The sequence below is a fragment of the Pseudophryne corroboree genome, chromosome 9 (genome assembly GCF_028390025.1).
Source record: "Pseudophryne corroboree isolate aPseCor3 chromosome 9, aPseCor3.hap2, whole genome shotgun sequence".
Classification (NCBI taxonomy): domain Eukaryota; kingdom Metazoa; phylum Chordata; class Amphibia; order Anura; family Myobatrachidae; genus Pseudophryne; species Pseudophryne corroboree.
The window spans coordinates 208,621,593-208,644,326 of record NC_086452.1 but is presented as its reverse complement, the minus strand read 5'-3'; the positions used below and the strand labels follow the sequence as shown (position 1 = coordinate 208,644,326).

Genomic DNA, 22,734 nt, shown 5'->3' with positions numbered 1-22,734 from the left:
AAAATAATATTGTGAGGTCTGAGGTGTTCAGAATAGACTGAAAATGAGTGGAAATTATGGTTATTGAGGTTAATAATACTATGGGATCAAAATGACCCCCACATTCTATGATTTAAGCTGTTTTTTAGGGCTTTTTGAAAAAAACACCCGAATCCAAAACTCACCCGAATCCGACAAAAAAATTTCGGTGAGGTTTTGCCAAAACGCGTTCGAACCCAAAACACGGCCGCGGAACCGAACCCAAAACCAAAACACAAAACCCGAAAAATTGCCGGTGCACATCACTAGTATTTATACATATATCTGAAGGCATGAGACACCTTCAGCCTAGTTTAGCACCCGGCCCCACCCACTCCTCACTGATTTTAAATAGATAGCCCAGCACTCTGACCTGCATATGTGGAGTGAGCACACTGAGGTAAGACTCTTACATTTGTTTACTATGGCAGTCAATATTGGGCGGATTCCCTGGGGAGCGGGGCTCCCTGGACCTGCTGTGGCTGGGCCCCCAAGGCATCGCAATCATACATTTATTTCAATACACTATAGCACTTACAGCTTGATTTATATATATGTAACACTTTCACATCATTTTCTTTCACTCCTCACATCACTCATACATGCAGCAGTAGCTGCTCTTACCTATTTAACCCTTTATTTGTATCACTAATGCAGTGCCTGGGGTTGTCTGGCTGGGTGGCTCTGGGGTATCCTGGCCCCCAGACCTAAACCCCTGTAGTTAGTGTTAGGGACTTACCCAATGAGAGGTTACCTTGGTGCGGTGGGTAAGCTCATAGCCCTGGCCAGGATTATGCTAAATGCCTCTGGTTATTACAGGGTGAGCTAGTGTGAGATAGTGCACAAGCAGAATAGCAGCTCATTACTTAATTACAATGTGCAAACTAGGGCCCCTTCCCTTTGATACTGTATAATGTATTTGTTGACATCCCAGGTATCCATAACAAATTGCTAACAGTACAGCTTTTATTTGTTTATCATGTTAAACATAGTAACACTGTTTACCATAAAATTATTTTGCCAATATTAATATTATGAAATCTCTGCAAAGTAGAGCAGTGTTTATACATGTGTCAATAATTAAATTACAGATGTAGCCATGAAATTACACAATATATATTTTGTTGAGAAATATGTTTCTTTTACATGACTAAAACAATATTTATTTACCAATATTTACGGACCAAGGCTGTAATGTTGGCAATGCACTTACGAGCAGTCCAGGTCTTGGGCCACTGTTTTCAGTACCCTGGCCAGTTAGGTAAGGTCAGCAATGCATTTCACATAAAATTGTTTCCCAAACACAAGCTATGTACAGATGTGTTCTCATACACCTAGCCTCAATATCACATGAGAGACAACATGATTGGCGCAAATGAGCTATGTCGAATGGTGTAGCATCTTTTTTTCTCTGAATGTGCGTCTTATTTAATCAGATGTGATAAAAACCACTTCATGAGACTAAACAGATTAATTTGATATGTGATACTTGTATACAGTATCTGTGTGTGACTGAGACTGAATGTGTATACAAAGCACAATGGGAGCAACAACTTATGCATATTATTATTTCATACAGTATATAGATTCAGACTAGTGATGCAAGTAAAAAGTAGATTAGAAAGTGCTGTGGCTACTTCACTTGCACACAGTGGATAGTGGAAAAAAACAAACAAAACAGTAATTCCTTAGTGATGTCAGTACTCCTCTGTTTGCTACTTGAATTTCTCATCATATGTATATATAGTGTTACGTCACACATGGAAAAAAAAGCATAAAAATTATAGTGCAAAATGTAACAAATATATTAAAAAACAAAATAAAAACCAGACATGTACAGTATATAAGATACACGGTGTGAGTAACACAAAGCACGTTTATACCCATGTAATGTAGGCACTTAAGATGTAATAGAGATAACGGCTCTGGAGCAAATCTCTGGGCCACCAGGCCAACTAACTGTGAGGAGGCAGCCTCCATGAGCTCCTGCAGTTGCAGCTTCTATTTTACCTGCTGGCCCCTCAACCAGCACCTTTTCCAGTCCATCTGTGGTATGTATTGGCATCAAGAGAGGGTGGGGGAGGGTACAAATTTGGAGCTGCACCCTCCCAACATATGATGCTGTATACAGCTCCTTTTTGATGCCACTCTCCCCTACCCTCTTACAGTATGTGGGGCATCCGGTTAAGTAATGTGGCTGTCTATTTTTGCATATAACAACAAAGTGACCTATCCTCTTATATCATGGTCTTGTATCTGACTCTGTTTATTGCATTCAGATATTCTCTGCTTTTCTTCTACATTAGCTATGGAGAATTTTATTACACCCAAGCTTCCTAGACTCCAAGCTGAGAAGTGCAAGATGTATAATTTGACACATGATTGCTCGGGTCAAGAAAACCCAGTGGCAGATAATGGTGTTACTTCTTCCTCCAGACCTATTATATAAAAAGATATGGTGAAAGCCATTAAAGTCACAATGAAAACTCTGCTACAACAACAAGCGGAGAAGTTTGCTGCCAGTATTGAAATGTTAGAAAAACAAATGGCTCAAACATTATCTAAAGTCAAATCCACCGAACATAGACTAGGCAAAGTCTTTCACGATGTTGCCCAGCTAAAACAACAGGCGGAACAAGAAACCACTCTTTGTCGTCAATTACAGAATAAGATTGAGGACCTGGAAAACCGCCCATGAAGTAACAACTTGCGTCTGGTGTGGCTCCCGGAGTCTATCAGATGTGACACATTGCTGGCCTTTCTTACTGATACGATAACCTCTCTAGTTCAATTCCCACCTGATTCAGGTCCCTTGATTATTGAAAGAGCCCACCGACTAGGGCCTACCAGAGGTAATGAGAAGGCACGGCCAAGAGCAGTTATATTCCGCTGCCTAAATTTTGGTCAAAAGGAACAACTGTGAAGGGCCTTTCAGGTAAAAAGGGTCTGTGACTTGGGATTCTCACCATCTCTTATTGTTTCAAGACTTTTTAGCAGAAGTATCCAAAGCAAGGAGAGATTTCGCTCCAGTCTGTTGGTCAGGCCAAAAAGAGCTTTGCTCCTATTTTCCCATCTCATTTCAGAATTGTTTCAGAGGATTGGAAACATGGACTTTCTCTCCACTATGGATGCTAAAGCATATCTTCAGGTAATGCAACAAGATACAGATGCTCTCGATGCTGAATCAGTCATGTCAGATCAAGAATAAAGTGGGCTGCACCGTTTCTTTTACTATGTTATTCTTCCTATCTTAAGATAAGTTTTTTGACTTATATGTTTTTTCCTAACTTTGTAGAGACATGATATACCTCTTTTTGAATGGTCAACTACGGACTTCCCTGGGTAGTTCATACCGCTACTTGCATTTATAGGTTGGTAGCTGATCCAATTGTGGTTCATTTTTTGTTATGCAGATGAATCCCTCCCATGTCCTGACTCTGCAGGGATAATTTTGGGTTCTATGGTTTAATTTGATCTAATGTTTATCTATGCTAGTTGTTATATGTGTTTTCAACAATTCATTTTTTTTGTAGTGACCAGGCCCTTCCAATGCCGGAGGGTGGTTATTCCACTGTTGGCAGTGTGAGGTTTGTCCTTTCAGTGTTGGGACTCTCCTCAGATTGCTATGGCAATTTATTGCAACGGGACACCGTCCAGGTGCTTCCCGTGTCTTACTTTTTCTTTGTTTCTTCTGCATTTTTTTGGTTCAATATCACCAGAAAGTTGATATATTTGACACTGTTATCCTATGTCCCTCCCTTTTCCCCTCCTATCTGGCTGGATGCACCATTCTTAGACTTGTTGTTTTGTTATAAACATGGATACAATGTTTCGATATTTATTATCTGTACTATTGTCTCTACTTCACTGATGACTGATATTGCAGAATTGGGTTTACGCCTCCTGTTTTTGACATCATGGCCGCTTTGAAAATATGTACCTTTAATGTGTGAGGGATTAACTCTCCTGCAAAGAGAACCAAGAAGTTTAATATAGATGTTGTTTTGCTACAGGAGACTCATCTTACAGATTCTGAGCATGAGAAGCAGGTGAGACATAGGTATAAAGTAGCTGGATACTAATCTTACAATTCTAAGTCTAGAGGGGTTGCTATAGTGCTTAAAATCTCTGTACCATTTTCTATTCATTCAAAGATTACTAACCTAATGGTCGATACATACTTCTTGATGTTACTATTAGTACCCAATGGGTTGTTTTATGTTCTATTTATGAACCAACTGCTTATTGCAAATCATTCTTTACAACACTGGTGAAGAAGTTATATATTTTTAGACTCAAACATGATATTAGGGGGTAATTTTAATACGGTAGCCCTACCTTCCCTCGACAGGAGTGGCCCTAATTCTACTCTTAATATTTCCTCCCAGCTAGGTATCCAATTTGTTTGTGATCAACTACACCTTAGTGATGTATGTAGAGCAAGAAACCCTCACCCACGCTCATATGAGCCATGCGGTGTTTTGGCAGCGCATGGCTCATTATCACAGTTCGATTATCTCCTGGTATCTCATTATATGACCACTCATATTACATGGGTTGAAATAGAACAATCAGTTTTATCTGACCATGCTGGTGTATGGCTTTACTTAGATCCAAACACTTCTCGGTCTCCTCACAGACAGTGGAGATTCCCTATTCATTTATCTACTTCCCGCAGTTTCCACTCCTTCCTAACCTCAGCATGGCAAGATTACTCTCTCAATAATGCCAAACACAAATCTGATCCGATTTTGTTTTGGCAGGTTGCAAAATCCATCCTAAAGGGCCACAGTATTTCTTTTACTAAAGCACATAATTCTTCCCAATCTGTCAATTTTCTTCATGCAAAATAAACTTTAGCTAGTGCCTTTATAGAATTTTCTCACAACCCCACACTAAGTACTAAAGCCAAATCTTTTCATTATAAAGCTCAATTTCATGCTATAGTTTCTCAGAAGGCAGCCAAACGTGCAATGGCGGCCAGGTTAAAATTTTATAGAGTTGGCAACAAATCAGGTAAAATGCTTTCTCGTTTGCTGAAAGGGCAACATTCCCGAGATATTATAGAGGCTTTGAAAAATGGGGATGGGGTGTTACAGAGTAGTGGACTGGATAGTCTTCATGTTTTTACAGATTTTTACTCTTCTTTATATGCACAAGGTCCTATTTCTATGGATAATAAAACAAACTTTTGGAATTCTATTGAGTTACCCCAAATTAATTCCCAACAAATGGAGGATTTATTGGCTCCCATTTCTGACCTTGAAGTGAACACGTTTATTAAAAATTTGAATCCTGCTAAAGCTCCTGGCCCCAATGGCCTAAGTGGGGAGTTCTATAAATTAAAGATCAGATTACTCCACTTTTAGTCAACTTCTTTAATTCCATTATGCAAAAGGATATCATACCTTCATATTTCAATGCAGCCATTGTGAGTGTATTACTGAAACCAGGGCGGGATCCCACTTCCCCAGCTTTCTACAGACCGATATCTTTATTAAAATGTGACTACAAAATATTCACTAAAATACTAGCAGATAGATTGAAATGTATAGTCTCTACAATAGTAAATACAAACCAATTAGGGTTGGTTTGGGGCGTCATTCGGTCACAAATATTAGGAAGGTACTGGCTCTGGTGCAACATGTTTGGGCTTCTGGGGACCCATTACTTTCCCTTGATGCTGAAATGCTTTTGAAATGGTCACTTGGGATCATTTGTTTGAGACCTTGTGGAGGTTTGGGTTCCCAGAGGCCTACATATCAATTAATAAATTGATGTATCATAACCTATATACACAAGTCTCAGTGAATAGTCAGTTATCTCAGCCCTTTACAGTCCAAAAGGTGACTAGACAAGGTTGTCCTATGTCCCCATTATTATTTGCACTGGCACTTGAGCCCCTGGCAGTGGCACTGAGAAATGATACAGTCTTCCATTGTTTAAAAATTAGACCGGAGGAATATAAGCTGTCACTCTTTGTGGACGACATGCTTTATTGGTGTCCCAACCTGAGACTTCTATCCCTGCCATATTATCTATTATCTCAACCTTTAGGACCTTTGCGGGATACAAGATACATTTTGATATCTTGTATCCCGCAAAGTCCAATGTTTTCACCCTTTGGGTAGCCCTTTACTCATACATTTACATTTCCCCTACTCTCTACTTTCAAAACTGTTCAAGGCAAAATCAAGTATTTTGAATATTTATAACCCGCTCATCACATACTTTATTTAAAGAAATCATCTCAAAGACTCTGGATTCTATAGAGAACCTTACCGCTCAATGGCACATTTACCATTATCTCTCCTTGGTAGAAATGCAGTCATAAAATCAGTCCTCTTTCCAAAAATAACGTACCTTATGCAGATGGTACCCATTAGAATGTCAGCCTCAGATATACGTAGAGTTCGTCAAAAGTTTCTTAAATTTTTTGTATGTTTCTTTGGATTGTATGTAACGCGGACTGTATTTTCTTGTTAAGATAAAATAAAAAGATGTTTAAAAAAAAAACAGTTATCGATCCTATCTCTGCTGCAATGCGTTACGGGAACTTACTTCCCTTCCTCAAGGCAGTATGACAGGAGTGAGTTTGAAAAGCTATTTAAGCCATGGAGGACTTCTACAGTACATCTGGGACAAAGGGTTACATCTGAGCTGTTCACCTATCAGTGTTAAAGCATATTCAAATACACTACACACATAGTCTATAGAATATATACATAATACCTGCTTTAGTGGCATGTGACTGTATATCAATATTACTAAATAGTAGATATACAGTTTACTATGCCACGACCCGAAAGTGGTCCAACCAGACTTCCAGTGTGGCGTCAGGGCTGCCACCAGAAAATGTGGGGCTCGGGACTGACAAAATAGGCAGCCACTTACACACACACACTTTTACAAAAAATATTTCTGGCAGATATTTTGGCCAAAAATTATTAAGCCTGCCACCACGTCAAGGTAGACAAGGTAGACTCTTTAGGCAGGTACCTAACCATAAATTTCCCGGGCTGGTTTTCCATCCCAAATCTGCCTCTACATATGGTGAAAATATTCTGCAGTTACTGGTAATTTATGTGCTGATATTGTATATATATATATATATATATATATATATATATATATATATATATGTTAATCCAATCACTATAGTTCATGGATATACTGTAAAGACATTATAATAAAGATATCAGTTCTCAATACACTCATGAGAAATGGCAATATTGTGGAGATGTTATAAGACTTCTTTGTTCAATTATACATACAGTATACTGTATAATTAGGTTTAACTTATAAGTCTCGCATTACTATACAAAATCTCTTAAAATAGGTAAATAAACAAACATAATAGTAAAAGTAATAAGGAAAGTAACTAAATATAAAAGTTTTGTGTATCAATATTATTGTGTATATAACTTTTTGTAGTAAGAATGTACATGTATAAAGGGGGGTACTCACTGAGCGATCGCTGCTTAAAATCTAAGCAATCTGACTAGATTGCTTAGATTTTAAGCAGTGATCACTCCGTGTGTACCCCCACAGCGATAGCGATGCGCGGCCCGGTGCATCGTTATTGCTGGTGCTAGATTGGTGCTAGCAGGTGAAATGAGCGCCCCCACCCCCCCGTATCCCCCCCGCACGCTCAGCACAGATCGCGCTGAGCGGGCGGAGAGATGTGAGCGGTTCGCTCAGCACACATCTCTCCCCAAATTGGGCCATAAAAATGGCCCTTTAGAAAAACGATAGGAAGCAATTACATGATTCCAATGTTTTTTCACCCCAGGCTACACTATTCCATATCCGTTCTGCAGAGGTTTGTGTAGCTTGTGGTGAATTTTGTACCCATTAGATAATTGTAATAATGTCCCTCAAAATAGAAATAATTGTTTTTCAATATAAATTCTTTCCTTTGTAGAATGAAATCCTTTATATCTACTTTGTAGTCAGTTTTATTCAGGTGCCATTTTACAGCTTCAATGCCCTTCTCATGCATGATATTTGTGTAAAGTGCAGAAATTTGTATAAAGTGCAGTAGCCCATTATACATCAGCCCCCAAGTGCTTCCCTAACGCCATACTTTTTAGATTCAGACTAGTGTCGCATATACAATTAATCAGTGCAGTCTCATTAAGCAGTTTTATTGCCTCCGATTGTGACTAAATTGCACGTTGGGGCGAATTCTGAGTGAGAGTGGAAGAGTGGAAGTAATGGATGAAAGAAGGATGTTGGGAAGCAAAGAGGGATCAGGTGAGGGTGTGACATTATCTATTGTTGGGGCTGGGAGTGGGGGAAAAGGAGTGGCTGGGAGGACTATGGGTAGGGCATGAGATCTGGTACAGGTGAATGGGTAAATTATCTAAGGAACTGGATGGGGCATGGGATGGGTGTGGTACCTCGGTAATCTCATTGGCAGCTGCCTGGAACTCCATCTCATTGACAGTTGCCTGGAACTTTACTGGCTCCTTGGCCTCAGTTGCCTTGTGTAGCTTGTACAAGTCTAAAAATGTTTAGGACACAGATTCACCTCAGTATTTGTGGTATAGCAATATTATTATTGATATTAGCATTATTAAATATTATTATTTGTATTTAATACCAGTTATTTATGTAGTGCACACATATTCCCTAGTTGACCTTACCATCAGTGTTCGCTACCACATGCACAGACACCAGGAAAAATGTTTTGTTGGGAGCCAATCAACCTACCAGTATATTTTTGGAGTGTGGAAGGAAGCCCATAAATATACAAACTCCATACAGTTAGGGTCATTACTGAAAATTAACCCAAGACCTCATTACTATTATGTACTGTAGTAATGCTAACCATTATTATGCTGCCTAATAAATATAAACATACTTTATGTTGTAAATAAATGAATGAAAATGATTTGAGCTATATTATTGTACTGTACACTAAACAAACATTGGTGAACTAAAAATGAAATGATCAATCATATTAATTAGAGATGTGTGCAGATCCTCGTGTTTTCATTTTTCTTCTAAAACATTGTTGTGTTCTGGTTTTGGTTTTGGCAAAACTATCATCAAGTGTTTTGGATCTAGATTTCTTTAAAAATTTAAAGAACAGCCAAAATCATGTAACTAGGATGCTAGTATATAGTATTTCAGCATGAACTTAAGCCTACACCCTCTCTATACACTTTCCTGTGTGAAATAGCACCTGAAATCACAAGGGAGGGCCATACTTGCAATCGAAAACATGCAAAATCCATTTTTGAGATCCAAGAGGTGCACTTGTGGGATGACCCTAGCCAGGACTTTATTCCACTTAAAACCCTAAAGTTTGAGTGTGTTCGGTGTTCAGCAAAACCAAACCACTCATTCTTACTTAATGCATACTTATTTCTAGAAATGTGCATCAACCCTCATGTTTTGCTTTTGGATCTGCATTCAACTTCGTAATTAAGTTTTGGTTTTGCAAAACCACCCTCATGTGTTTTGGTTTTGGATTTGGTTTTTGTTCCTACAGTATTATTAAACATAAGCAAAGCATAAATACTACTTCCATGGTGGTGGGCAATTATCTTGCACAGACTGGCAGGCAAGTTGCACTGTCTATGGCAGATGTCGCTCCAGTTATGCTCTAACCACAGTTCACCTGAAACTGATCACCTGCTGGATGATGGAACCATCAATCCACCACCATGAAGACAGCAACCTTCACCTGGTTTGTTATAAATAACAGTGCCTGACCCAAACGGTCATCCATGACCTGGTTCAGGATCAGAAGATCTCTTATGGTGAAGCTAGCTGTCCTCATGTTGTAAGAATAGTGAAGTGTCTCAGTAAAATCACCACAGATTGGTTCAAGGACCTTGGCATACATTGAGGGACATGGCCACAATGCCGCAGATCCCATAGCAGACTAGCACAAGTTGGATGACATACAATAAATTGTAATGTCACAGAAACTATCTTAGGAGTGATATAAAACATTGTGAAAAGGATAGGTTTTAGAAAATGTGTGGTAGTGTGCATCAGTAGTAGCTGAATTATGTCAGAATTGACATGAGTTCCCATATGTTCATTCCAATAACCACGGGTCACACATATCCAACCCTCTATAATGTACATGTAGTGGAAGACAACAGTGGAAGACACTGCTTAGTACTGCTTACTACTCTTTAGCATACAGATATGCTATACTTTTATATTCATTTAAGAAAAAACATTAATTATTAACAATTTGTAGTGAGTGTAAATACAGGTATGACATTTCTCAATAACACCAAAAATATGTAAGCGTTTTTGCACAGGTATTAGTGGAATTAATGTCAATCAATGAAGCACAATATAAGGTCTTAATGGATGTGTAGGCAATAATTGTCCTTTTTGATTTATTAAGTCCATTAATTGTTTTTCCTAAATGGATAATTGATGAAAGCAAACTTAATATCAGTGGAAGATTCAGAATAGACCTACTGAACTGAAGTTTGCAGATGGCAATTGGGTTGTTATGTGGTAACATAGGTCTCGTGCAGAGGCATTTGTGCTCTTGTCACAGATCATTGGAGTGCGCAGATTTTAATTTGCATATGCATTTTCTCCCTCGCATGCTTTAGCTGAGCGTGTAATCAAAATTGTGTACATCTCTGTATCAGGTCCTAAGTGCTTTACAATACAATTTTGTGGGTTACATTATCCCCCCCAAAAAAAGAGGTATATCAAAATTGTAAAGGAGTTTATGACACTATTGTTCTTCTTAACCATAAGTTGTTAAATATTAAAACAATATTAACAGTTCAGTGTTAAAGGTAATATAGGTAGTGTATTTTGTACAACTTAGCATTAGAAATTCTATTAAATAAAACTAAATCCTGACAGACTAAAGAATATTGCTGGATATCAAACAAATAGCAAACAAGAAGATAACTATCAAAGACCAGTGCTTGGAATATATTATAACTAGAGTTGTGCGGCGGGCACTTTTCGTGTTTTGTGTTTTGGTTTTGGATCTGGATCCACGCTAATATTTTGGATCTGGATTGGTTTTACCAAAACCACCCTTTCAGATTTTGGTTTTAGATCAACCTCAATAACTTTAATTTCCGCTCATTTCCAATCTATTCTAAACAAATCACACCACACAATATTGTTTTTAGGCCAAAAGGTTGCAACGAGGTAGCTGGATAACTTTGCTAAGCGACACAAGTGTGTGGCACAAACACCTGGCCCATTTAGGAGTGGCACTGCACTGTCAGATAGGTTGGCACTTTTAAAAACTAGGCCCCAAACAGCACATGATACAAAGAAGAAAAGAGGTGCACCGAGGTTGCTGGATGACAAAGCTAAGCGAGACAAGTGTGCGGCACAAACACCTGGCCCATCTAGAAGTGGCGCTGCAGTGTCAGACAGGATGGCACTTTTAAAAACTAGGCCCCAAACAGCTCATCATACAAAGCAGAAAAAGAGATGTGCAATGAGGTAGCTGGATGACTAAGCTAAGTGACACAAGTGTGCGGCACAAACACCTGGCCCATCTTGGAGTGGCTCTGCAGTGTCAGATAGGATGGCTCTTTTAAAACCTAGGCCCCAAACAGCTCATCATGCAAAGAAAAAAAAGAGGTGCAATGAGGTAGCTGGATGACTAAGCTAAGCGACACAAGTGTGCGGCACAAACACCTGGCCCAGCTAGGAGTGGCATGCAGTGGCTGAATGTCAAAAGTTCCCAGCAATTTTTAGGGCCACTAAATCACTAATCTTCTGCACGCCCCTGTCATTTTTCAAAAATTTCTGCACCACCAAATTAATTGTATGTGCAAAACATGGGACGTGCTGCAATTTTCCCAGATGTAATGCATGCACAATATTGGGGACTTATACGACAGTACCCCTGGAATTATACGGCAGTACCCCTGGACTTATATGGCAGCACCACTGGCCTGGACTTATACGGCAGTACCACTGACTGGACTTATATGGCAGTACCCCTGGACTTATATGGCTGCACTACTGGACTGGACTTATACGGCAGTATTCCTGGACTTATACGGCTGCACCACTGGACAGGACTTATAAGGCAGTACCCCTGCACTTATATGGCTGCACTACTGGACTGGACTTATACAGCAGTACCCCTGGACTTATATGGCAGTACCCCTGGACTTATATGACTGCACCACTGGACTGGACTTATACGACAGTACTCCAGGACTTATACAGCAGTACCGTTGGACTTTTATGGCAGCACCACTGGACTGGACTTATACGGCAGTACCACTGGATTGGACTTATACGGAAGTACCCCTGGACTTATACGGCAGTACCGATGGACTTATATGGCTACACTACTGGACTGGACTTATATTGCAGTACCACTGGACTGGACATATACGGCAGCACCATACGACATTACCACTGGAGTTATACTGCAGTACACCTGGACTTATATGGCAGTACCCCTGGACTTATACTGCTACACCACTGGACTGGACTTATACAGCAGTACCCATGAACTTATATAGCAGTACCCCATGACTTATACGGCAGCACTACTGGACTTATACAGCAGTACCACTGGACTGGACTTCTAAGGCAGTACCACTGGACTGGACTTATACGGCAGTACCCCATGAGTTAAATGGCAGTACCACTGGACTGGACATATATGGCAGCACCATTGGACTTATACGACATTTACCACTAAACTTATACTCCAGTACCCCTGGACTTATATGGCAGTACCCTTGGCTTATACGGATGCACCACTGGACTGGACTTATATTGCAGTACCCATGGACTTATACGGCAGCACCACTGAACTTATAGAGCAGTACCACTGGACTGGACTTCTACGGCAGTACCACTGGGCTGGACTTACACGGCAGTACCCCTGGAGTTATACGGCAGTACCCCTGGACTTTTACGGCAGCACCACTGGACTGGACTTATATGGTAGTACCACTGGACTGGACTTATATAGCAGTACCATGGGACTGGACTTATATGGCAGTACCCCTGGACTTATACAGCAGTACCTCTGGACTTATACAGCAGTACCTCTGGACTGGACTTATACAGCAGTACCCCTGGACACATACGACAGCACCACTGGATTTATACATCAGTACCCCTGGACTTATATGGCAGTACCCCATAACTGGAATTATACGGCAGTACCTCTGGACTTATGTGGCAGTATCTCTGGACTTATACAGCATTACCACTGGACTTATAAGGCAGTACCATTGGACTGGACATATAAGGCAGTATTCCTGGACTTATACGGCAGTACCCCTGGACTTTTACAGCAGTACCACTGGACAGGACTTATTCGGCAATACCACTAGAATTATACGGCAGTACTGCTGCACTTGTACGGCAGTACCCCTGGACTTATACGACAGTAGTACTGGACTTATACGGCAGTACTACTGCACTTACACGGCAGTACCCCTGGACTTATACGGCAGTACCCCTGGACTTACACGGCAGTACCACTGGACTGGACTTATACGGCAGTACCCCTGATTTTATACTGCAGCAACACTGGACTTTTGGCAGCACAGGACACCACCATTGGACTTATGGCAGCACAGGACACCACCACTGGACTTATGGCAGCACTGGAAACAACCACTGGACTGATGAAACACAACACAGCACCACTGGACTGGACATATACAGCAGCACCACTGGACTTATGGCAGTACAAGACACCACCATTGGACTTATGGCAGCACAGGACACCACCACTAGGCTGATGCAGCACAAGACAGCACCACTGCACTGGACTGGACTTATACAGCAGCACTGGACTTATTGCAACAGATGACACCACCACTGTGACTGGACTGATGCAGCACAAGACACCACCACTGGACTGATGCAGCACAAGACAGTACTGGAATGACACAAAAGAGCAGGTCGCCACCCCACGCACCACACCACTTTCCTGCACAGACACTGAGGAGACACGTCCTCTCGCTACACTCTCCAGGACTGGAGTGGAAATGGCGGTGACGCGTGGCTCATTATATGGAATTCAAAACCAGCGAGAATCTGACAGCGGTATAATGACATTTTGCCTCGTTCTGGTTTCTGAGTCTGGCGGGAAACCCTGAGCCGGACTCGGATCCGGGCTCGGGACATGATGTTCGGTAGGGTTCGGTTCTCAGGGAACCGAACCCGTTCATCCATAATTAGCACAATACTAACTTGGTATAAAAGCAATACCGAATATTAAATCCCCATTAAAAATATGAAACTACCATAATGCTAGATTTTACAGTCGATAGATAATTATATAGATAGTACTACTGCATTAACTGTGTGTTGTCTCACTCCTTGCTCTTCTACCTGGTTAATAGACCAAATGCTTGGTTAAGCTAGCTATTCAACCTGTGGACTTAAGGGGAGTACACACGGAGAGATCAGTGCTTAAATTCTAAGCAATCTGACTAGATTACTTAGAATTTAAGCACTGATCTCTCCATGTGTACCCCCCACAGCGATAGCGATGCACGGTCCCGCGCGTCGCTATCGCCGGTCCTAGATTGGCCTGCATGCAGGCTCAATCTAGCACATCGCTGGGGGAAATGAGCGCTTCCCCCCCGTCCACCCCCCTCGCTCAGCACACATCGTGCTGTGCTGAGTGGGGGAGAGATGTGTGCTGAGCGGTCTGTGTTAAGATCGTTCAGCACGCATCTCTCCCGTCAGTACTGGCCTTTACCTTTATCACAACTTACAACTACCAAGATAGACAGACAGACAGACAGACAGAGATATAGATAGAGATAGATAGATAGATAGATAGATAGATAGATAGATAGATAGATAGATAGATAGATAGATAGATAGATATGCATTATATGAGAAAATGGAACTGCAGTTGCAGAAGTGGTTTAAGAGAGAAGAGGCTCCATATGCAGACTCCGTGTGGGCCCCCTCCTCTCTATGCCACAGTAGACTCTGAAATTGTGCCAGAGTCTACTGTGCATGTGTAAGTTTCTGGGAGTATGGCCACTCCATCATTTTTCAAGTGATTTTTGCTGCTGCAACCATGGGGGACCATGGGTTTGTAGTGTGCTCCCCCCCCCCCCCCAGGGGCCTATGGCACTCATTCCGAGTTGATTGCACCAAGCAACTTTTTGCTCCTGGTGCAATCAACTAATCTCCGCCTATGGGGCAGTGTATTTTAGCATAGCAGGGCTGCGATCGCTTGTGCAGCCCTGCTATGCTAAAAAAGTTTCACACAAAACAAGACCAGCCCTGGACATACTTAACCTATGCGATGGGTCCAGTGATGATGGTCAAGGCTTTGACGTCAGACATCCGCCCTCCGTTCGCCTGGGCACGCCTGCGTTTTTCTTACCACTCCCTGAAAACGGTTTCAAATGGTCAGTTGACGCCCTGGAACGCCTTCCTGCTGTCAATCTTCTTGCGGTCGCCGCTGCGCATTCCAGACTCAATCGCACCGCTGCGAAGAAGTGCAGCGTGCGATCAGATCAGAATGAGGGCCTATGTGCACCAAACACCCTGCACACCAATGTGAGGTGGTCTTCTGACTGCAGTGTGACAAGAATGAATACAGTATGTCTGTAACAGCTAAGTATCTGAAAAGGCAAACATTCTTACCTGGACACCCCCGAAACCATTTGGTCCCAGATATTGCTCACATTCTGTGGCAATGTCTTCCCATCGCCACTCAAACAAGTGAACAATAGATGTTTTACCACATTCAACATTAGGATTAAACTGCCCAGTACAGGCACCAACAACCAGGAGAAACACCAGAAACTTCATGTTGTACTATCCAGTGCCTTGTCACCTTCTGAATCTTCTCCCTTTATATGGAACACCACAGAATTGTCACAACCTGTTTTTTGCTGGTTAAAATCATCTGGTTTCAGCCTTGTCTATATTTTTATTTTTGATAACACAGCGGTAATTGACTTTAGGTTTACTTTAACCTCAAAGCATACAAAACAAAGGTCCCTGTGCTACTGGCTATGTTTTTGCAAACTGTAAATAGGCTAGAGTGAGATTAGAGCATGAACTGTTCCGCTACTCCACCTCCCTCCCTTCTCAATCCCTGTGGATCAGGCACTGTCATGCTGTCATGCAGGCCTTGTTCAATCCATGCTAATGCCTACAGCCCGATTCTCTTAACATATCAGGAAGAAGCAAATTTAAAATCCTGATGAAGATTTTGGTGCAACAACTGACTTTTATTTGTCAAACCAATTGCAAAGGTATATTCTCAATGATATTAAATAACAATTTTTATATAATATGCAGAGGCGTAGTATGGAGACATGACACCCGAAGCAAGGTCATGTCATGGTGCCCCCACCCACCACTACACATACATACATACATACATACATACAGACATACATACATACAGACATACATACATATAGATTCACACACATATACATAGATATATGCACATATACAGTTGTGCTCATAAGTTTACATACCCTAGCAGAATTTGTGATTTTCTGGCCATTTGTCAGAGAATATGAGTGATAACTCACAAACTTTTCTTTCACTCATGGTTAGTGGTTGGGTGATGCCATTTATTGTCAAACAACTGTGTTTACTCTTTTTTAATCATAATGACAACAGAAACTACCCAAATGACCCTGATCAAAAGTTTACATACCATGGAGATTTTGGCCTGATAACATGCACACAAGTTGACACAAACGGATTTGAATGGCTACTAAAGGTAACCATCCTCACCTGTGATCTGTTTGCTTGTAATCAGTGTGTGTGTATAAAAGGTCAGTGAGTTTCTGGACTCCTGAAAGACCCTTGCATCTTTCATCCAGTGCTACACTGACGTGTCTGGATTCTGAGTCATGGGGAAAGCAAAAGAATTGTCAAAGGATCTGCGGGAAAAGGTAATTGAAAAGTATAAAACAGGAAAGGGATATAATAAGATATCCAAGCAATTGAGAATGCCAATAAGCAGTGTTCAAACTCTAATTAAGAAGTGGAAAATTAGGGATTCTGTGAAAACCAATTTTGTTGGTCAGGTAGACCAACAAAAATGTCAGCCACAACTGCCAGGAAAATTGTTCGGGATGCAAAGAAAAATCCACAAATAACTTCAGCTGAATTACAGGACTCTCTGAAAAAAAGTGGTGTGGTTGTTTCAAGATGCACAATAAGGAGGCATTTGAAGAAAAATAGGCTGCATGGTCGAGTCGCCAGAAGAAAGCCATTACTACGCAAATGCCACAAAGCATCCCGCTTACAATACTCCAAACAGCACAAAGACAATAATAAATACAGAACCCAGCGCTTATAAACCCACCAAAAAAACCGTTGAATGTTACCTATGTACCAGATTCCTGCAACTCCCACAGGTAGTACTGTTCTACCAAACAATTAATCTAAACTCAGAAAAAAGAGATAGTACCACTATCAAGGGAGCGCTGGAAACTTGATATTAGTTCAAAACACATTTAATAATAAATACTCCGCATAAACAATGGTCAAATACTTCAATACATGCAAATATACATATACACTAAAAACTTATCTTTAAAACTGCACGTGCAATTAATCCTCAACGGAATGCCCTTATCTCCATATGAAATAATAATAGTCCCTCTGAACTTCCTTTGGTAAATAAAATCAGTTAGTTTGTATATTATTGTAACCAACTGCTGTTCTTTAGACACCAATGTCTCTTTAGCCGGAATATTGATATAATTTTTGCAGTCTCTGTTGAAGCACTTTGAATTGATTAGTGCTGGATGGGGGAGAGCGCTGTGCTGGCCAGCTAAACACAGCAGTATGCTACGACCCTTGCTGATGACAGCTGCAATTAGTGGCAGGTAATCACAGCTGTGACAGTTTTTAATTTTCGGGGTACGGACCTCCTTAGCCAGGCCTCACATAAGATTTGTCCCCTCGTCTTTGGCACATCGGCGGGCAGAGGTAGCGGTGGAGATAAAAACGGGCAGCAACGTCCAGATACAGGTGCCTTACCTTACGCGTTTCTCCGCTAACAATGCAAGCAGTTTCGTCAGAGGATGATTGTAACAATAGCTCAGGCTCATTTTAAACCTGAGTGAACTAATCATAACGCTGATTGTATTAATTTCACACAGCTGTTGTTTAACCGTTCAAAAAGGAGTATATTACAATTTAAAACAATAAAAAATAATAAAAATAATAATAATTAATAAATAATAAATAAAAAAATAATAAAAAAATAATAGTTTATTATTTTTTATTGTTTTAAATTGTAATATACTCCTTTTTGAATGGATAAACAACAGCTGTGTGAAATTATTTTCTCCACCGCTACCTCTGCCCGCCGATGTGCCAAAGTCCATGTATCATCAACTAAATGTGCACCCCATTTGTTGGAACAAGAAGCCGAAAAAAGCTCGGTAGTGTTTGTTGGCCCACTTACAGACCCTTAATACGGGATGAGAAGGATTTAATGTATACTTCGCAATACCTCGAAGCTTATCTAGAACATGTACGGCACGATGATACATGCCCCTCAGACATGGATTTCATAGATACATGCTTTTGCTATCCCACTAGGCCATACATTTCCCACCTACTCCTCTCCTCCTACCATCCAATTATTTTATAGATATTGTATTGTATATTTTTCTGTTTAATGTTTAGATAGTGGCAGTTATTGTTGACTGCCAAAGGCTGGACTGTCAAAGTCGAAAAATATTGTAATGCATGCCTAACGTACTAACCCCATGCACATGCCCGCTGCGCGTGCACTCAGACTGCCGTGCGTGCGCATATCCGCAATTTGCGTAATGGAGCTTTCCACGGCCATGCGCCTTAGCGCGTGGTATGCGCATTTACGGTAGAGTTTGTGAACGCATAGAGGGTTATTAGAACATTACATATTTAACCCAAATAGTGTACATTTTAGATATAGTTCCCCTAGACCATGTCAGCGAGTATTAATAGTTTAAACAGTTCCTGGACAGAGAGATTCGCCTTTGCATGATAGGAAGGGTCAGATAAAGGTTAGAAGGTGATGTCTAGTATCCAGCTGTAGGGTATTTTGAGGGTAACATTCCGGTGTTGGTTAGAGAAAGATCGCTTGTTCCTGCGTATAGTTATGTACAAAAGTAGAATATGAACAATAACTGTATTTACTGTATTTTATGTATGCGGCGGGAATCCAGAGGATACCACCCACAAGAGCAGTTGGGGAAAGACATCGCCCACCCTTTCAAATCCACCTATGACCTTTTCTGTAATGTAGAGACACATCCCTGTGTCCAATGGACAATGAGATTACAGTGACCATTGTATTGTGTATGCTTGTTGTGTATAAAAAGACCATTGTTGCCTGGCCGGTCAGAAGACTCTGAACGCTATCTGTATGACCAGCGGAGGATCGGCCGGGTTGCGCTTGCGAACATTCTAATGTATGTACATTCTCTGTGGCCATTATTCTGTTTAGATTTACTTGTTAGCCTGTAGTGTATGATTTGTATTGTTTTACCTTTTGGAATTAATCCACTGAGGCCTTAGAACCCTGTGGTTGCAACTACAAATCAGTGTTGTGTTTTCACTTTCCTGCATGGGCTTTATAGTGTATTAATCTGTATAAGGTGTATAAGCATTTATAAGGTGTACGCACTGCGGGTACTTTGTATCGCCAGCGCTACTTAAGGTTTAAAGGTATTACATCATTGCAGTACTTTGCTGTTAAGGGTTTAAAGTGTAAGCTTACCATTACATTGTATCATTAACAAGGTTTAAAGGTTATCCATTGTGTGCATGCACGCTGAGCGTACTCTGTACACTCAGCGCGGCGTGTGTACGCCAAGTACGTACCACGTGCGGGACTCTGTACGCAAATAGCGTACAAAGTGCGTAGCATGTGTATTCAGTCTAGCGGCCATAACGGCTCAACGGTAAAAGTGTATTTAGAGGTATAGCATTGCGGTCTAAGATAATATCAGCATTATCACCAGTCACAGTGGTATCCTCTGCTGCCATATGTCCAGTGCTGCTGTATAATAATAATAATAAGTACCTTACAGTGTTGCTGTGTTGTCCTGCATCAGACCAGTGGTAGTGTCCTGTGCATCAGCTATCAGTCATTCCAGTGACCAGTAACAGTGGTATCCTCTGCTGCCATATGTCCAGTGCTGCTGTATAATAATAATAATAACAACAACAAGTCCCTTACACTGTTGCTGTGTTGTCCTGCATCAGACCAGTGGTAGTGTCCTGTGCATCAGCCATCAGTCATTCCAGTGACCAGTCACACTTTCCTGTGCATCAGACACTCTAGTGACCAGTCACAGTGGTATCCTGTGCTGCCATGTCCAGTGCTCCTGTATAATAATAATAATAATAATAATAATTATTATTATTATTATTATTATTATTATTATTATAATAATAAGTCCATTAAAGTGTTGCTGTGTTGTCCTGCATCAGACCAGTGGCAGTGTCCTGTGCATCAGTTAGTCCAGTGACCAGTCACAGTGGTATCCTCTTCTGCCATATGTCCATTGCTGCAGTATAATAATAACAAGTCCCTTACAGTGTTGCTGTGTTGCCCTGCATCTGACCAGTGGTAGTGTCCTGTGCATCAGCCATCACTCATTCCGGTGACCAGTCACAGTGGTATACTCTGCTGCCATAAGTCCAGTGCTGCTGTATAATAATAACAAGTCCATTACAGTGTTGCTGTGTTGTCCGGCATCAGACCAGTGGTAGTGTCATGTGCATCAGCCATCAGTCATTCCAGTGACCAGTCACAGTGGTATCCTCTACTGCCATATGTCCAGTGCTGCTGTATTATAATAATAATAATAATAATAATTAAAAAAAAGTCCCTTACAGTGTTGCTGTGTTGTGCTGCATCAGACCAGTGGTAGCGTCCTGTGCATCAGTCATTCCAGTGACCAGTCACAGTGGTATCCTCTGCTGCCATATGTCCAGTGCAGCTGTATAATAATAATAAGTCCCTTACAGTGTTGCTGTGTTGTCCTGCATCAGACCAGTGGTAGTGTCCTGTGCATCAGCCATCAGTCATTCCAGTGACCAGTCACAGTGGTATCCTCTGCTGCCATATGTCCAGTGTTGCTTTATAATAATAATAATAATAATAATAACAAGTCCCTTACAGTGTTGCTGTGTTGTCCTGCATCAGACCAGTGGTAGTGTCCTGTGCATCAGTTAGTCCAGTTACCAGTCACAGTGGCATCCTTTGCTGCCATATGTCCAGTGCTCCTGTACCACATATTGTTTTACATAACTAACTTCCTCCTCAGCCATGAACGTCAGTAGTCCTGCTGGCCATGTCCCTGGCAAGACTGACGAGTCCTCTCCTAACTGTGATTCTTGAGTGGTATGCCTACTGCTGCTGTTGTTGATGCTGCTGGGAGTCAATCGTCATCCCAGAGGGGAAGTTGGAAGACCATTTGTACTACTTCCAGTAAGCAACTGACTGTCCAACAGTTCTTTGTGAGGAAGATGAAATATGACAGCAGTCATCCTTTTGCAAAGCGGATAACTGAGGCCTTGACAGCTATGTTGGTGTTAGACGTGCATCCAGAATCCGCCATTAGTTCAGTGGGACTTAGAGAATTGTTTGAGGTACTGTGTTCCCGGTATTAAATCCCATCTAGGTTCCACTAGACTAGGCAGGCGATACCGAGAATGTACAGAGACATCAGAAAAAGTGTCGCCAGTGTCCTAAAAAATGCGGTTGTATTCAATATCCACTTAACCACGGACAAGTGGACAAGTGGAACAGGGCAGACTAAGGACTATATGACTGTGACAGCCCACTGGGGAGATATATTGCCTCCCACAGCAACTACAGCAGCAGCAGCGGCACAAGTAGCAGCATCTCGCAAATGCAAACTCGTTTCTAGGCAGGCTACACTGTGTATCACCGCTTTCCATAAGAGGCATACCGCTGACAAACTCTTATGGAAATTGAGGGACATCATCCCACATTGGCTTACCCCACTTAGACTCTCCTGAGGATTTGTGATATCGGACAATGCCGCCAATATTGTGCGTGCATTACAACTGGGCAAATTCCAGCATGTCCCATGTTTTGCACATACAATTCAGTGGTGCAGAATGTTTTGAAAAATTAAATTCTGTCACTGCGTGTCGAAGACTGGAGCACCAGCAAACACTCCTGAACCTGCCCTACCATCAACTGAAGCAAGAGGTGGTAACGAGGTGGAATTCAACACTCTATATGCTTCAGAGGATGGAGGAGCAGCAAAAGGCCATTCAAGCCTATACATCCACCTACGATATAGGCAAAGGAGGTGGAATGCACCTGACTCAAGCGCAGTGGAGAATGATTTCCATCTTGCGCAATGTTCTCCAACCTTTTGAACTTGCCACACGTGAAGTCAGTTCAGACACTGCCAGCTTGAGTCAGGTCATTCCCTCCATCAGGCTTTTGCAGAAGCAGCTGGAGAAATTGAAGGAGGAGCTAATACGGAGCGATTCCAGTAAGTATATGGGACTTGTGGATGGAGCCCTTCATTCGCTTTGCCAGGATTCAAGGGTGGTCATCATTCTGTTGAAATCAGAGCACTACATTTTGGCCACCATGCTTGATCCTAGGTTTAAAGCCTATGTTGTATCTCTCTTTCCAGCAGACACAAGTGTGCAGAGGTGCAAAGACCTGCTGGTGAGTAAATTGTCAACTCAAGCGGAACGTGACCCTTCAACAGCTCCTCCTTCAATTTCTCCTGC

General features: G+C 41.5%; 1 protein-coding gene across 1 annotated transcript in view; it reads right to left on the bottom strand.

Annotated features, from left to right (window-relative positions):
• Positions 1 to 15,944, bottom strand: part of LOC134957881 (pancreatic alpha-amylase-like) — a 190,000-nt gene extending 174,056 nt beyond the window's left edge. The window contains exon 1 of the mRNA XM_063940101.1: positions 15,625 to 15,944. Within this exon, the coding sequence (XP_063796171.1) occupies positions 15,625 to 15,792 (168 nt within the window). The 5' untranslated portion in view covers positions 15,793 to 15,944. The remainder of the gene's footprint in view (positions 1 to 15,624) is intronic.
• Positions 15,945 to 22,734: the final 6,790 nt, after the last annotated feature.